General features: G+C 52.5%; 1 protein-coding gene across 1 annotated transcript; it reads left to right on the top strand.

Moving 5' to 3' along the window:
• Positions 1-4,642: 4,642 nt before the first annotated feature.
• On the top strand, positions 4,643-11,915 carry ZP1 (zona pellucida glycoprotein 1). The gene is made up of 12 exons (XM_019753986.3): positions 4,643-4,949; positions 6,017-6,138; positions 6,429-6,741; positions 6,905-7,048; positions 7,536-7,723; positions 7,798-7,895; positions 9,546-9,673; positions 9,747-9,936; positions 10,023-10,167; positions 11,239-11,320; positions 11,438-11,554; positions 11,740-11,915. Exons 1-12 carry the CDS (start codon positions 4,757-4,759, stop codon positions 11,880-11,882), a joined length of 1,863 nt encoding a protein of 620 aa, XP_019609545.3. The 5' UTR covers positions 4,643-4,756; the 3' UTR covers positions 11,883-11,915.
• Positions 11,916-16,435: the final 4,520 nt, after the last annotated feature.

Here is a 16,435-nt window from a genome sequence, read left to right on the forward strand (position 1 = left end):
CCACCCACTACAAATAGTAACAGCTAACATTTACGGTGCCGGCCGGGCACCAACCTAGCACTTCACATGTATTAGCTAATTTAATCCTCACAGCCACACTTGTCTTTCTGCTGGCTCCTTCCTCCTCCCTCAGCGCCCTCTCTCTGTCCCTAGTTTTTATTAGAAGACATGGGACGGAGAACTAACGCTTAGTGAGCACTTAAATCTCACAGCATCTCACCGTGTTTCCCCGAAAATAAGACCTAACCAGCAAATAAGCCGTAGCATGATTTTTCAGGATGACATCCCCTGAACATAAGCCCTAATGCATCTTTTGGAGCAAAAGTTTATATAAGACCTGGTCTTATTTTCAGGGAAACACGGTAGGTTGATCTTATTCTTGACCCCATTTTACAGATTAAGAAATTCAAATCCAATTAAAAAAAAATAAAAACAAAGTTTTTAAAAGTAAGAAAGAGATGAGTAAACCTAAGTTTAGGAAAAGACTCCAAGTGGCTCAGATCTGTCCTCTCCCATCAGGAAGAATAATGGTGGTTTCATTGCTGTCGTCTTCTAACGACTGCCACCTGCAGGTTCTCTTCTCAGTACTTTCTGTGGATTCTCTCATTTAGTCCTCACAGCCACCCTACAAGTTAGGTACTGTTATTAGCCCCCTTATTCAGGTAAGGAAATGGAGTCACTATGTGGGTAAGCGACTTTTCCAATGAGCAGAGGAGCTGGGATCCTTCCCAGGCTGACACGCTCTGGCACCCATTAGTCTCCGCACAAATGTGGACTCATAACCCAGGGCTCAGGCTCCCCCTCTCCAGGAATTTGGCACCACTCTTCTCAAAGGCATTCTTCTGCACTTGGCCATGAGGAAGCTCCCTTGCTCTTTCTCTGCCTTTCCAGGGCCTCTCCTCACGGGTAAAGCCCATGATGGGTTAGGAAACACCTTTCTGTGTAGTATCTAATTCCATGCCCACCATCCTCATTCTCATCCCTGTTATACAGGAGGGGGAAGGTCCTTTCACCCCTGAGCAGTGAACACAGGATGGAATCCAGGTCTCTCAACTCCTCTGGCTGCTGTTCTCTCTGCTACCTAAAGCCCCCCAGCGCCCATCAGAGAAAGATCTTGGTCACAAGACACAGCAAAGAAATGTAGAAGGAATGATGGAGAACCACCACACCAGAAAGTGGATGTTTGCTGAGAGGCAGGATGGTTGCATAGTCTCAAAGTATCTCCCCATCAGATCCTTACTACTTACAAAGAGAAACATAGTACCTTTTCAGTGGAGAAACCTGGCCAACTGCATCTTACTCGAGTGATCAAATTTACATCATCAGTAATAGGACAAAGCAGTACGATGGGCCTCCTGGTAGACTGCACTGAGGACACAATATGACTTCTGGGGTAGTCCTGCCTGTTTAAAGCTGAACTCTTGCGCGCGCACACACACACACACACACACACACACACACACACACACACACCTCCACATTCATATGTTGAGGCCCTAACTCACAGGACCTCAAAATGCACTGTATTTAGAGATAGGATCTTTAAAGAGGTGATGAAGTTAAAATGAGGCCATTTAGGGTGGGCCCTAATCCAATCTGGCTGGTGTCCTTACAAGAAAAGGAAACTTGGACCCACAAAGAGACACCAAGGATGTATGTGCACAGAGGAAAGACCATGTGAGGACACAGTGAGAAGGTAGCCATCTGCAAGCCAAGGACAGAGGCCTCAAAAGAAACCAGACCTGCTGACAACTTGATCTTGGACTTTGACCTTCCAGAACTGTGAAAAAAGAACTATTTGTCCCTGGTATTTTGTTATAGCAGCCCCAGAAAAATAATAAGCTGCCCAAAATGCTCAACCTGTATCTAATCAGGATGAAACAGCAGACAAACCCAAATGAGGGCCATTCTGCATGGTTACTGGCCTGTACTCCTCAAACATGTCAAGGGTATGAACGACAAAGACACAGGGACTGTTCCAGATTGCAGGAGGCTAAAGACACATCCTGGGGCTGACCCGGTGGCTCAGGTGGTTAGAGCTCCGTGCTCCTAACTCTGAAGGCTGCCGGTTCAATTTCCACATGGGCCAGTGGGCTCTCAACCACAAGGTTGCCGGTTCAATTCCTTGAGTCCTGCAAGGGATGGTGGGCTGCGCGCCCTGCGACTAACAAAGGCAACTGGACCTGGAGCTGAGCTGTGCCCTCCACAACTAAGACTGAAAGGACAACAATTGACTAGGAAAAAAGTCCTGGAAGTACACACTGTTCCCCAATAAAGTCCTGCGCCCCTTCCCCAATAAAATCTTTAAAAAAAAAAAAAAGAGAAAAAGACACACGATCCTGACCGTGGACAGGATCCCAGTCTAGAGAAAAAAAACCTTCCTCCTTTGCCATAAAAGTCATCATTAGGACAGTTGGTGGATTGAATAAGGTTTAGAGATTACACAGTTAAGTTATAGCAATGTTGGTTTCCTGATTTTGATCTTCTTACTGTGGTTACTTGTTTTTTAAGAAATGTATTCTGCAGTGTTTACAGGTAAAGGGGGAATTAGTCATCTCTGCAACCAGCTCTCAAATGGTATAGGAGAAAGAGAAAGAGGGAAGGAGGGAGGGAGAGAGGGAGGGAGGGGAGAAGAGAGGAAGGGAAAGAGAGAGAGAGAGAACACAGAGAGAGCCAAAACTCATGTAAAAAGAAGTTAACAGTTAATATTTAAGAAATCTGGGTGGAGGATATATGGACATTCTTTGCAATGTCTGAAATTATTTCAAAAGTAAAAATTTCGGAGCGACGTGCTGGGAAACATGGTGCCCTGTCCAGATCCCCCCTGGCCAACAGCTTCTTTCTGGCCCCACGAAAACCCCTCAAAACTGCGGCGAGGCATTGAAAAGTCTTTTAATTTTCACCAAAGAGACTGTTGTAAAATTTTCTTGGAGGGCGTTTACTTCACTCTATTTAGACTAGAGTGCAAAGTACAGACCCTTAGTCCTTATTCTCCAGCACCTGTCAGAAGTAGATATTCCCTTTAATTTTTAACTTGGGGAAGACTGATCTACCCCCATAGAGATAACCTGTAAAACTCAGGCGAATAAAAAATTTAAAAAAATGTCAAACCTCCCATTGTCCCTCAGGGGGAAAATCTCCTCACTAGCCCCTTTTCCCCTCCGGGAGCCCCAGCCAATTTGAAGCCACTGTTTCTACCCTGTTTATGCCCTCATCTCCCCCAGATTCCCTCAGTATCCCCCCACACCACCCCCTGTGCCCACTGGCTCCTCACACTTCTGCTCAGGCATCCTTTCCTCCAGAAACACCTCCACCACTCACCCCACCCCCATGGCTGGGTCCAATGTCTCCACCTGCTCTGCCCCCAGAGCCACCCACCAAGTTTCCGCACCTAAGCTCTGGTCATGGTAACAGTTAATCATTGCCAAGCTTTAATCATTACCACGTATAACTTATCACGCTCATTATTTGTCTCTTTCAGTCTTCCTGTCCACCCAGCGAGGAGATCGTTATCAGCCCCAATTCAGAAACTGGGAAACCCGAAGCTCAGAAAAACGATGTGTCTGGATCACAGCTAAAAAGTGGTTGGTGCTGGATTGGAACCAAGCTCCTAACTATCAAACCACATGCTCCCCTGCTGCTTCAGATTATAAACCGATGTTCCCTAGCACTTGCTGAGCTGGACTGTGCCAAGCCCTGGGCTCAGAGCTTCCATGTAAAGCGGGTGGTGACAGGCCGTCCCTCAGAGGATGACCCGTAATGAGCTAATATAAGCCAGGCCTTGGGACTGTGCGTGACACACAGACACGCTGTCGACTGCGAGACAGGCTTGTTTTTAATAGAGGTGATTCCTTAGAACTGCTGTCGGCTTACAGAACACCTGAGAGGATAGCACAGAGAGTTCCCATATACCCCGCACCCAGCCTCCCGATAATAAATGCCTTACACTTATTATAATGAATGAACCAAAGTTGATACATCGTTACTAACTAAAGTCTGTTTCCTTAGCTTTTACCTGATGTCCTTTTTATGTTCCAGGATCCCAACTAGGAGGCCAGGTTACATTTACGAATAGCTGTCCATTCTTATTAGGTTTTATTGGCAATAGCCATGGTGCTATTAGTTGCCTTAATTCTCAGGAGAGCTGTGTGAGGTGCTATGTACTCACCTGTCACCCGTGTCCGGCTGCAAACTCTTAGGGCAGAGCCGTGAGGTGGGGGGTTGCTCTGCCGGCCCCTAATGCCTTACCTGAGGAGTGAGGTGTAAACTAACCTGGCCTGCTGCCCACCACCACTGCCCCTGCAGCTCAACCCTGGCAGGAGGCCCTGGAGAGCCTGACTGGGCAGGGAGGGGCAATAAGGGACTTGGGCACCAGGGCAGTGGCCTGAGGTCTACAGGCAGCCTCCCAGCCCTGGACCCAGCCCACAGCCCAGCTGCAGTCCCACCTTTCCTAGAAAGCTCCCTCTTCCTCAGCCAGAATCACTCCGCTGAGCCAGCACCGACCCCCAGCTGTGAGGCAGAAAGCCAGGGTGAGCTGAGGGGCAGCTTTCAGAGCAGCCCCTCTGAGCCCTGGGATGCAAGGGTGTCTTCCCCCGCCTTCAGGGCAGGAGTTTCACCATAGCCCCTGGTGGCCAAGTAGGCGCTCCCCACCCCAGGTGGGCCCCCTTTGCCCTTAGAAGTTCCCACTTGCCACCTCCCCCATATAAGGCCTGGGCCCTCAGCTGGTGGTGACAGGGAGGAGCCATCGTGGGGTCCGATGGCTGGAGCCTTGGTCATGGCCTGCGGACACTGTGTGGCCTTGCTGCTGCTGGTCACTCTGGGGCAGGCTCAGTGGCCACACCCTGAGCCTGGTGTCCCAGGCCTGCGGCACAGCTACGACTGTGGGGTGAAAGGCATGCAGCTGCTGGTGTTTCCCCAGTCAGGCCAGACTGTTCACTTCAAGGTGGTGGGTGAGTGCCAGCTGAATCGCAGACCCCCGTCCCAGGCTGCAGTGGGGACCTGGGACCCTTCCCCTGTAGCAGGAACAGGAAGACTAGGGGCCTCCCTCCAGCCTGAGGGTGGCGGCCCCCACCACCACACAGGGAGGAGGAGGGAGGAAGGCGAGTTTCCAGCCTCGATTTCCCTGGTGGCCCAGCGTAGCTTCTCCCATGTCAGTGTGCCTGGGGTTCACCTGGCCATCATGCTGAGATATAGCCCAGGCTCTGCATTTGTGCCCACGCCCAGCTGATGCCCAGGGTGCTGGTCCACAAACCACTGAGTGGCAGGGCCCTAGTGGGTGTGGCCTAGTATGGAGAAAAGGGAGGTGGATTTGGAATCAGGATTTGAATCTACAGCTTCTAAGCTGTGTGGTCTCCAACAACCAGTCTGACCTCTCTGACCCCGCTTCCTTATCTGTAAGATGGGAAAAATGACCCCAACCTCGCCATGTGGTCTGAACAGGGGTGCAGACAGTGTACTCGCAACCAGAGGGTGCCCTGGCTGTTTTGGTTGATGAAGTGGGGTGAACACCTAGCAGGTGTCCCCAAACGACTGCAATAGCCAGTTAACCTGGCAAACAGGCTCAGCTCTTTCTACAAAGTCCCAGGTTCAAATCCTCATTTGGCCCCTCATTGTGTGTGCCTAGGAAACCTCACTCACCTGCCTCCTCCCCCAGAATGTAGGTGACTAAGTTTGAAAGAACTGGTGTAAAATGTTCAGCCCACTGCCTAAGACCTACTTATTTCTCCACCATATTTTTGTTTCTGCCTGCTGCTGTGCGCTGTCAACAGGGAACCCGAGATGGAAAGACCCTAAGACCAGCTAAAGTTACCCATTCCCTCACAGATGTAGAAACTGAGACCAGAGAGGGGAAGGGGCTTGCCCAAGACCACACAGCAAGCTAGTAGCAAAGCTGAGGCTGGAACCGGGTCTTCTGCTCCTGAGTGGGAGTCAGCTCAGCAGACCCCTACAGCTCTGGCTTCACCCTGCCCCTCCCTGACCCCTGCCCTCCATCCCTCTCTCCCCTCCCTGACCCCAGATGAATTTGGGAACCGATTTGAGGTGAACAATTGCTCCATCTGCTACCACTGGGTCACGGCCAAGCCCCAGGGACCTGCAGTCTTCTCTGCTGATTACAAAGGCTGCCACGTGCTGGAGAAGGTAGGGACCACTCACCGCTCAGGGGGAGAGTCCCAAGGCCGGGAGCCACCTTGGCATAACACAGTGTCAGGCTGAGGAGGTTCCTCACAGACTGGGGACGCATGGGTGCCCAAGATCACTCAGTGACTAGTAGATGAGGGAGACTAACTCCTGAGCGCAGGCACTTCCTCGGGCCCTCCCACAAATCCCGCTTCCTTCCTAACTCCCCTCTGGACTCTTGCTGAGCCCTCCTCTGCCTAGATGCTGGGGAGCCTCACCTAACTGTTCTCCTGTCGCCTTCTCACCTGCAGGACGGGCACTCCCACCTGACAGTGTTCATAGAAGCTGTGCTGCCTGATGGTCATATTGATGTAGCACGAGATGTCACTCTGGTCTGTCCCAAACCTGACCACACCTGGACTCTGGACGGTCACCTGGCGCCACCTACCACAGTCTCACTTTCTACCCCTCATACTCATCCCCTTCACCCCATCCCAGAGCACAGCTTCGTCAGTCCAACCTCTGCCTCACCATCCCTTGGATCTGGACCCACCCACACCACCCCGGCTCACCCCCAGTGGGGCATCTTGGAGCACTGGGGGGTTGCCAAGCCAACTGACAAAGGTACGTCTGACTCCTATGTGTACACAAGCCCTACGTCAGGGCCTTCTGGAATCGGGTAGCCTGGCAGCCCTTTACAGGGCTCAAGAAGCCCCCTGCTTCCATTTTCCTGGAAATCTGCCCACTTGGCGCCTTCTCATGTCCTCACCACTCTCACCAACCCCAGGTACCTATCTGTCCCGGGAGCGGTGCCAGGTGGCCTCTGGGCACATCCCCTGCATAGTGAGAAGAAGTTCAAAGGAAGCCTGTCAGCAGGCTGGCTGCTGCTATGACAACACCAGAGAGGTTCCCTGTTACTATGGCAATACAGGTACAACTTTCCATACCAAGCATGATGCCCTCCTCTGACTCCTGAAGCAACAGGAGGACTTCCTCGTCCACCCCTCCCCTAATGCTGAAACCACTGCACACCCTGTTCCTAGGAGAGTCTGACCCCCAGAATGATTGCAGAAGAGACCGTGAGATTGGGGGGGGGGGGGGCACACGTCCCAGCTTGTCTGACAAGTCTTCCCAGGGAACTACTCGTAGCTCTACCTTTACATGTCCCCCTACCTTTAGACTAGAAGATGCAGCGTGGATGATACTTAAATGGTGGTCTTACTTTTAGATTATAGTTCAACCATCAGGGTCCGTAAAGAGTTTGCTGCAGCTGACACAGCCCAAGTGGAGAGTAAGAGAGAAGCCAGGTCTTGTGACTCCTAGGCGACACTTAAACACTGATTGTCACCAGCCCATCCCCGTGTCTGTGCTGATGGGCACTAAGCCCCAAGGCCCTGACCAGCCTCTCTTTGTCCCAGCGACTGTCCAGTGCTTCACACATGGCCACTTCAGCCTGGTTGTGTCCCGAGAAACAGCCTTGGCACACAGGGTCTCGCTGGCTGGCATCCACCTGGCCTACGCGCCCACCGGCTGCTCCCCGACCCAGGAGACGGGATCCTTTGTAGTCTTCCACTTCCCTCTCACCCACTGCGGCACCACCATCCAGGTAGGCATGGGGGCCGCAGGCTGGCGCCCGGTACTGCCCCTTGGGAGGGCCTCACCAGCTGTCTCCTCCCACAGGTGATTGGCAACCAGCTCATCTATGAGAACCAGCTGGTATCTGACATCGATGTCCAAATGGGGCCACAGGGTTTGGTCACACGGGATGGCACCTTCCGGTGAGGGGCAGCCTTCCCCGAAAAGGCTGGGCTGTGGGCTTGGGAGTGAAGGGAGCAAAGGGAGCTGGGAACAGCTTGGGAGCCATCTGGGTTCCTGTTCAGACTCCATTAGCCAGCTGTGTGCGCTGAGAAGAGCCACCACTTACCTCTTCCCAGCCTCCCCAACTAGGCAGGGGGAACCCCCCCGGGCCCCCCAGTCAGGGCTGCTGTGACCATTAATTGGGTTCTGCCCATGCCTGGCAGGTAGAAGCCATAGGGCTGCGAGGGCTGGAATCCTCAGAAACTAAGCAACCACAAACGAAGCTGAAAGTGTCCCCCTCTAGGCCCCAGGAAGAAGCTAAGACTGTGACTGTGGTGGCTGTTGTCACCTCCTAATGTCAGGTTATGAAGCCACAGATGAGGCAGAAGATACCTGGGGCTGAGGCTCTCTGAGGGTGTGGTGGGAGGAGGGGCAGAGGGAGAACCCCTTAGGAAAGGAGCCATCAGGACCTGCTGACTCAGGTGGTACAACCACCCCAGGTGCCCAGGATGCAGGTGGGGTGCCCCTGAGGGAATCTGTGCTTGTCACACCTGCCTTTGGAACTCCAGGAGTCAGGCAACAACCTCACCTGTTTATCCTGTGAGAGAGAGCTAATACATTAACCGTGGATTGGAGAAATTCTGTGCTTGGCACCAAGGGGATACACAAGTGTCTTTCTCCCCACCCTACCTGCCATAAGGGCTGGGGCAGGGTGCTGGCATCAGTCAAGTGCCTTTTGCTTTGAAATGCTAAGGAGTGGGGGTGGGGGGTAAAGCTGTCCCTCTTCAGACCTTTGGATTTAAGGGCAATGTGAGCTAGCCAGAATTCAACCCAGTGACCAAAGATTCCCAGAGGAAAGGAGCTGGGAGGGGGAACAGCTGCAGCTCATCAGAAGCAAGCAGGAGGGCTCCAGGATGGAAGGCCTCTGGAATCCCTGGGGTGCGTTAGTACCCAGCTGTGCCAGACCTGCCCCCATCTGCAGGATGCTTTCCCTGGGGCCCCCAGTCTGGGCTCACATCCAGGGCTCTGACTTAAGTAGAGGTAAATGTACGGCGCTCAGGAGCTGGTGGGGAGGTGCATGGGGTCAGCTGCTCTTGCAGACACTTCGGTATGCTGGGCGTGGCCACACCAAGACAGTGCAGGGACATTAGACCAGTGACAGACCAGTTACAACTACAGGGACAATGACAACACTGGGGTGCTGTCTTGTGACCTCCCCGATCCTACCACAACCCTCAGAGAGAGGGGCCCGTTGCTATTTGAGGAAACTGAGGCTTAGGTTAAACCACGTGCTCTTGGTCCCACAGCTGGTCTGTCAGAGAACCACTCCTGGACCTTCCCACCAGACTCAGCTGTCAGGCTCCGAGGCAGCCTCAAACGCTACAACAGGATGTCTCCATCCTGCTGTAAGCCTGCCTTAGAAGAGGGCCTGGCATGGCAAACTTGAGCTGTCCCAGGAAGATGAGGTGGGCAGGGCTGCGTGTCACCATAGTGGTTGCCCAGGTGGCACGCATCCGCCCTGCTGCAATGGGCCCTGTTTGTTGTATCCACACACTCAGTACCTGGTTTATTATGTAAGCAGGCTGCGCTGATTCTGTCTTCTCCCCCATCCTCTCACACTTGAACTTCAGGCTTAATGTTCGCTGTGTCTTCAATGCCAGCGACTTCCTGCCCCTGCAGGCGTCCATCTTCCTACCCCCTTCGCCAGACCCCGTGACCCAGTCTGGCCCCTTGCGGCTCGAGCTGCGGATCGCCAAAGGTACAGTGTCCTATGCTTTCTCTTCCTGCCCCCACTTCCCTGATGCGCAGCCCACCCGCCCCTCTCCCTGCAGATGAGACTTTCCGCTCCTACTACCGGGAGGAGGAGTACCCCATTTTGAGGCTGCTTCGGGAGCCGGTCCCGGTGGAGGTGCGGCTCCTGCAGAGGACAGACCCCAGTCTGGTGCTGGTACTGCACCAGTGCTGGGCCACCCCCGGCGCCAACCCCTTCCAGCAGCCCCAGTGGCCCATCCTGTCAGACGGGTGAGTGGTGGGAGCCGCCCCAGGGCTCCCTCTGCTGACCATTCCACCCCTCGGTCGGTGGCCTCCCTGACTTCTCTCCTTGTCAGATGTCCTTTCCATGGTGACAACTACAAGACCCAAATGATAGCCTTGGACAACGCCAAGCTGCCCTTCCCGTCTCACTACCAGCGCTTCACCATTGCCACCTTCGCCCTCCTGGACGCGGGCTCCCAGAGGGCCCTCAGGGGACCGGTAAGAATCTCTGTGCCTGCTCCTCATCTAAGTGGGATAAGCCACCACCAATCCCTCCAGCACCCTCTGAGCTGATGCAAAGGTTCACAGGCAGGCTTGGTTTTACCAAGTGTCCTGAAGGGCGGTGAGCCCAGGTCCTGGCATTGGGTCACCCCAGAGGTGACCCATAAACAACACAGGAGGAAAGAAGGAAAATGCCGACAGCTGATGCCAGCAGTCCTCCGTCTGGGCACTGGTCATGGTGTTAAGAAAGGCCTGGCTTCTGACTCTAGACGTGATGTGTTCAGTGTAATTCTGCTTTGAATTTTTATAGTCTAGCAAGTTCTCTAGAAGGTAAACTTGGGTATTTTTTGGGTATTTTCTACATAATATCCAAATGACACACAGGCCACACTATTGTATAACTTTTGTTCTACTGAACATGTATCTTGCACATTAATATACACTCTATATGTTTTAAATAGCTGCATACTATATCAGATGTAGTCAGATTTCACTGGTTGGCACCTGTCAGGGCAGCTGTGTGCCTCTTTCTGAGCCAAGACCCTAACCTGCTGGATGAAGGGGCACCATCGGTCGGGCCCGCCGGGTGCTGGTTCAGGTCAGCGCCTTCTGCTTCCACTCCCTCAGGAGCTGCCCCTGCCCTTGTGTTTCTGGAAGCAGCGTGTCACTGGTTACCAGGGGCCAGCAAGAGAGGCAGCAGGATGGTCAAGCCCCACCTTGAAATCCCCTCTGCCCGTCGCTAGCACAGCGAGCAAGATAGCCCTCCCCAGGGGCTCTGCGGTCAGAGGAGGTGGTGGTGGAATAGGCTGGGGGCTGGGGCTCTACCAAGTATAGTGGTTCCTGTCCATAGGTACTCTGCTACAGACGTGAGCTATCGGGCAGGAGGAAGGCATGAATTCCAAAATGGGAAGCCACACATATGGCTCTATCTCATCTCAGTCCCAGCCAACATGCCCATATTTGTCCCTGCCCGCCAGGCCTGGGTCCTGGACCCTGTGTCCCAGCCTCCGTGCCTCCTGTCCACAGTGCCAAGCCAGCCCCACGCCCTGACCTTTCTCTTCCCACCAGGTTTACTTCTTCTGCAGTGCCTCTGCCTGCTCCCCGTCAGGGCTGAGGACTTGCTCAACCAGCTGTGGCTCTGGGACTGCAAGTGAGTCTGGGGTGGGGGTGGGTTCTGTGTTCTTTCATGTGTCCACAGGCCTGGTCCTGGCTTCTGGGACACTAGGGGCTAGAGACCAGCCCAAGATGCCACCCCTCCCCTGGGCAGGACGTCGACGAGCCTCTCATCACCACGACACTGCCAGGCCCCAGGACATTGTGAGCTCTCCGGGGCCAGTGAGCTTTGAGGATTCATCCAGGCAGGAGCCTACGCTGGGGCCCTCAGGTACCAGGGCAGGTGGGCGGGCCTGTTGGGCCTTAGTGACCAGGGTGTGCTGACAAAACAGAGAAGCTCCAGCCACAGTGAGGGCAGGAGATGGTGTAACTGCATTCAGTGGGGAACCGCAGAGACAGACGGGGTCCACCTCGTCTGCACCAGCCCTGAAATCCTTCCAATCCTTCTCTCTGCAGGCTCCACTAGGAACTCCAAGCCCAGGCCTCTCCTCTGGGTGGTCCTTTTGCTGGTGGCTGCTGCCCTGGTCCTAGGGGTCAGTGTTTTCGTGGGCCTGAGTCAGCCCCAGGCTCAGAGGCTCCAGGAAGGAAACAGAGGGTGAAGGGGCTCAATAAACCAGCCTACTGAAAGCAGGTGTGGAAGGCCTTTTGTGATGACTAGAACGGAATTTGTTGTCTTAGAAACTTGTTCCTTCGTGTCAGCTCTGTCCTTTCAGAATTGTGGCCTCTATTATAAATACTGGGTAGAGTCCAGTGTCTCCCAGGGCTGAATTTGGGAGACTCTGCCTCTCAGCAAGGAGAGGCATGATTCCAGGCAGAGAGGACAGGACAAGCGAAAGAAGAGGAGGGTAAAGTCATGGCAGTCATGCTACTGCAAGAGCTGGGAATGGGCAACTAGCAGGGCTAATGGGCTATGGGGGCGTATCACCTTCCCACAGACACAGGGGTTCTGACGGTGCCCTCAGACACGCTGCCCGGCTGCCATGGTGGAGAAGGAGAACCCAGACTTCTGGGGCCAAAAAACCAAACCCAACTTGAAGGCGCTCTTCCCGGTCCCATGCTGAGCCTGCCCGCCTCCCACTAAAGGATGTGGGGAGGAGCTCCAGCTTCCCTTCCCCCACCCTCATCCCCCCAGGACTAGTCCACATAGGGATGGTAGGCACAGGGTGACAAGCAGGCTGTTGGTCTTGGTGCCACCAGCTACCGTGGGCACGGCCACCAGACAAGTCAGTGCCAGCGCTCACTGTGATGCTGGCCTTCATTTGCCTTCATCTCTGATTTGGCAGCAAAGACCTTTCCAGACTGACATGTAGATCTTCTATGCTGGGAATGGAGGTGGGGCGGGTAAAGGGTTTGGCCTCTGGTGGACAGAATAACCTGGTAGGGTGTTGGAGCTTGGCTTCAGACACCCTCCTGGGCCTTTGGTAGGGCGTGAGCTAAGACAGCCGGCACGTGGACACGATAGTGCTCGAGCCAGGCCAGTGGACTTGACACTTGCAGGGCTCCCCCACTCTGGCCTACTCCATCTTTCTCATCTTCAGGATACAGGTCAAATAGAGGGACCCCAAGGCCAGGCTGCTTGCATTGCAACCCTGGCTCTGTCTCTTACTAGTTGTGTGACACTGAGTACTGAACTTTTCTGGGCCTCAGTTTCCTCATCTGTAAAATGGGGATAATACCTATCCCCATAGGGGTGCTAGATAAAATGTGTTAATAGATAAGGATCCTTACAGTAGTACAGAACAGTTAGCCAACATTTACTGAATGAGATTAAATACTAGAATGTTCTCTTCCTCCTACCTCAAACTGAATGCTTCCCTTTTCTTCTTCTTTTTGAGGATAGGTTTACAGCCCAAGATGAGGAGAAGCTAGAGGAAAAGTCTGCCTTCAGGCTTTTCTAGCTGGAGGCAGCAGAATAGGACACTCAGGCAGGAAGATCCAGACACTTGCTATGGAAGTCAGTTAAGTAATGTCTCTATCTGGAACCGTCTTCTCTGTGACAGTTCGGTCCAACTTCCTGGCTTGTACAGGGGCCTAGAGGACATACTCTTCAGGGTCAGAGTGCAGTGAGGATTCTTGGCCTGGCGGGTGGTTGGAGGAGCCAGGCTGGCTTGCTCTTAGGGGTCAGGGCTCTGGTTCTATCCTTCTTGCCTCTGCCTCCATCATAAAGCTCATTATAAGCCTTTCAAACAGCATGGACGGGTGCCTATGAATGGTATCCATGCTGTGTTTCTATAGATACCAATTGGAATCATATTATATAACTGGCTTTTTTCTCTTTAATGTTTTGTTTTTAAACACAGGCATCTTGTACTATTTCTTATGACTTTTAACAGACGCATTCTCCTCCATGTTGTGGTTGAACTATATATTTGCTCTCCCTTTGCGGGAAACCATCTATTGTTAAAGATAACAATTACATAAGCATGTAATTCTTTGCATACTATTTTCTTGGAAGAAATTCTTAGAACTGCTGGGTCAAAAGCTACACTTCCAACTACTGGGCTCTAGGACGGTAGGGGTGCCTGCCCCCCACAGATCGTATCATTCTAAATCTGTGCCAATCTGAGTATTATAAGGCAAATAGCATTGCTGATTTAAATGGACCTCTTTGATTAGAAGCCACACATCTTTATAGCCACTTGTGTCTTATAAATTGCCTCTTGGCGTCTTTTATCCATTCTCCCAAATACATTTCTTTCCTTGTCTATAAAGAGCTTTCACTAGTTAAGGGGTCAAAATCCCCATCTTATATATTTCCCATTGAGTTGGCCATTGGTTTTTCTTCATGGGGTTCTTTCATCTTGCTATGTAAGAGAATTATGTAATGTTGACTATTTTTCCCTATTTTTATCTTTGAATATGACAAAGACCTTCCACTACCCTATATATGATCATAAAAGTATCCATTTACTCTTTTTGTGTTACACCTGTGACCCTGCAAGTGTTTCCCTCCTACTGTCAAGTGTATATGGGTACAAGATTTTTGATAGATTAAGCATCAATTGCCAAGGTTACCTATTGTACATAGATTTTCTCAGTACTTCTATGCCAAAGGGTTCTATTTGCAGAAACAAATGTACAAAGTATATGAACAGTGGAGGTCATTGCAGCACTAGGTCCCCCATGCTTTCCCTAGAGGGAAACAATATAAGCTTTGACTTTCCTAGACACCAAAATTTAATCTAAATTTTGTCTAACTTAAAACTTCTTCCGTCCCCTAAAACCACCTCCTAGCTCGAGCAGGAACCTGAGCCCTGGAAACCATTGAGTCAGACCTAATGGGCGTGATAACAAACCACTTTTGCTGACCTGTGGCAGGAAGCAGAACTGTCAGGTTTTCTCTCTTCCTGCCCTTTTAGGGAGGGAGGCAGGGGCAGGGGCTGTGGTTCTGTCAGACCCAAAGGACGCCCGTCTCCATCTTGCCATCTCCGCCCGCCCCCCCCCCCCGCCCCAAGGCTCTTCACACTCGACACTATGTTGAGATCAAATTGATGTCCTGGTGCTTTGCCTTAAATAAATGGGGGAGAGTATTTCAGCTTGAGTAGAATTTAACTCCTTAAAGTGCAGCTCCGTGCCCCGACATTTCTGCCTGGATTAAGTTCCAGCCACTTCCTCATCAGAGCCTGATATGTTTGATTTATGGAGAAGGCAGAGGCAGAGCAAACCTTTGTAACACAGGTGTCAAGAGTCGAGGGCCACCATGGCCCCCAGCAGTGTCACGGGATGCCAGTGCAGGCAGAAAGCAGCAGCCAGCGATGGAGTGCTTCGCATGTGCTGTCCCCATGGCTGCACTCACTCATCCCATCAGCTTGATGGAGCAGGCACCATTACCTGTTTTGCAGATGCAGAACTGACACAAAAACACAGGTGATAGAATTGCAGGGCTGGGACTCGAACCTGGGCTGACTCCCAGAGCCCACACTTAACCACACTAGACTTCTAGAAACTGAAGTGGGTCATCAGCTTCCCATCCTGTCTTAGCTGGTCATGGGTTAGTCAATTGATCTCTGAAGCCAGGCGGCTTAAAATCCCAGCTCCATTCCCTACTGGGTGGCCTTAAGCCAAGGGGCTCAGAGCTTGTTTCTTGCCTGTAGAATGGGGAGAACAGTGCCTGCCAGGTAGGGCTGTCCTGGGGCCGGCTGTGGGCAGGCTAGTGTAACTACAGTGCCCCCTCGTGGTCGCCTTGGTCAGCGCTCCAGGGCGGAACACAGCCATGTAGCCACACCCTCACCGTCACCAGTGGAGGGACATGGGGCAGGGGACTGGGTCCTAGGGCGCAGGTCCAGGCATGGGTCCTCCAAGGGCTCAAGTTCACGTGGGATACAATAAGCACTGATTATACCTCCAAACGCCTTCCCTTCGGATACCTAAGACCCTGAATACAAACCTCATTAACCTGACATGGGTCCAGAAAAGGTGAGCCCTTTAGAATCCACCAAGACCAACTTCCAAAAGCTTCACCTACAAGGCAGCTGAGCCAAAACCTGGAGTTATGGCAGGCAGGGTCTGACAGCTCTCCATCTGTCATCCCTCTGTTCTTCCGTACCGAGACACATAGAGCCTGGGATTTGCACTGAGCCCCGAGATTGAATCTGTCTGCCACCCAGCAGCAGCATGCACAGGAAAAAAGGGAATGATAGCAGAGTACAGTCCCACCCTCAGGATTACAATCTAGTTGAGATGAATGCATTCACACCTCTAAGGTACCGGTTACAGCTATGCCAGAGCCATGAAGCACAGGCTGCAAGGTCACTCACCTGGCAGGGCTGGGGCAGGCACCACAGGCTTTCCGCTGAAATTGGCCTGTTTGGGAAGGGAGACTCCAAGACAGCAAGCAGTGTAGCAGAGGTAGAAATAGGAGTAGTAGCAGCAGTAGCAGCAGCAGTGGTAGTAAAAGTGCCAGAGCCGGATTCCAAGCCCAGAGCCTGTGACCAGAGTCCACGCTCCGACCTCCTACCCGGGACTGTAAGAGGCATGAGGTCCCGGGAAGAGCAGGCAAGATGCCCAGTGGCTGACAGCTAAAAGCAAGGTTGTCTCAAGAATAAAATGAGAAAATGTATGTAGTTTAGCACACAGCTCTTCTGTTGACGGGAGTGGGCAGATGGAACAGAGACGAAGGCATTTCAGCCGTGTGACCCACACACTAGGCTCC

Source organism: Rhinolophus sinicus, chromosome 14, assembly GCF_057876585.1.
Source record: "Rhinolophus sinicus isolate RSI-liver-muscle chromosome 14, RSI-T2T, whole genome shotgun sequence".
Lineage (NCBI taxonomy): Eukaryota > Metazoa > Chordata > Mammalia > Chiroptera > Rhinolophidae > Rhinolophus > Rhinolophus sinicus.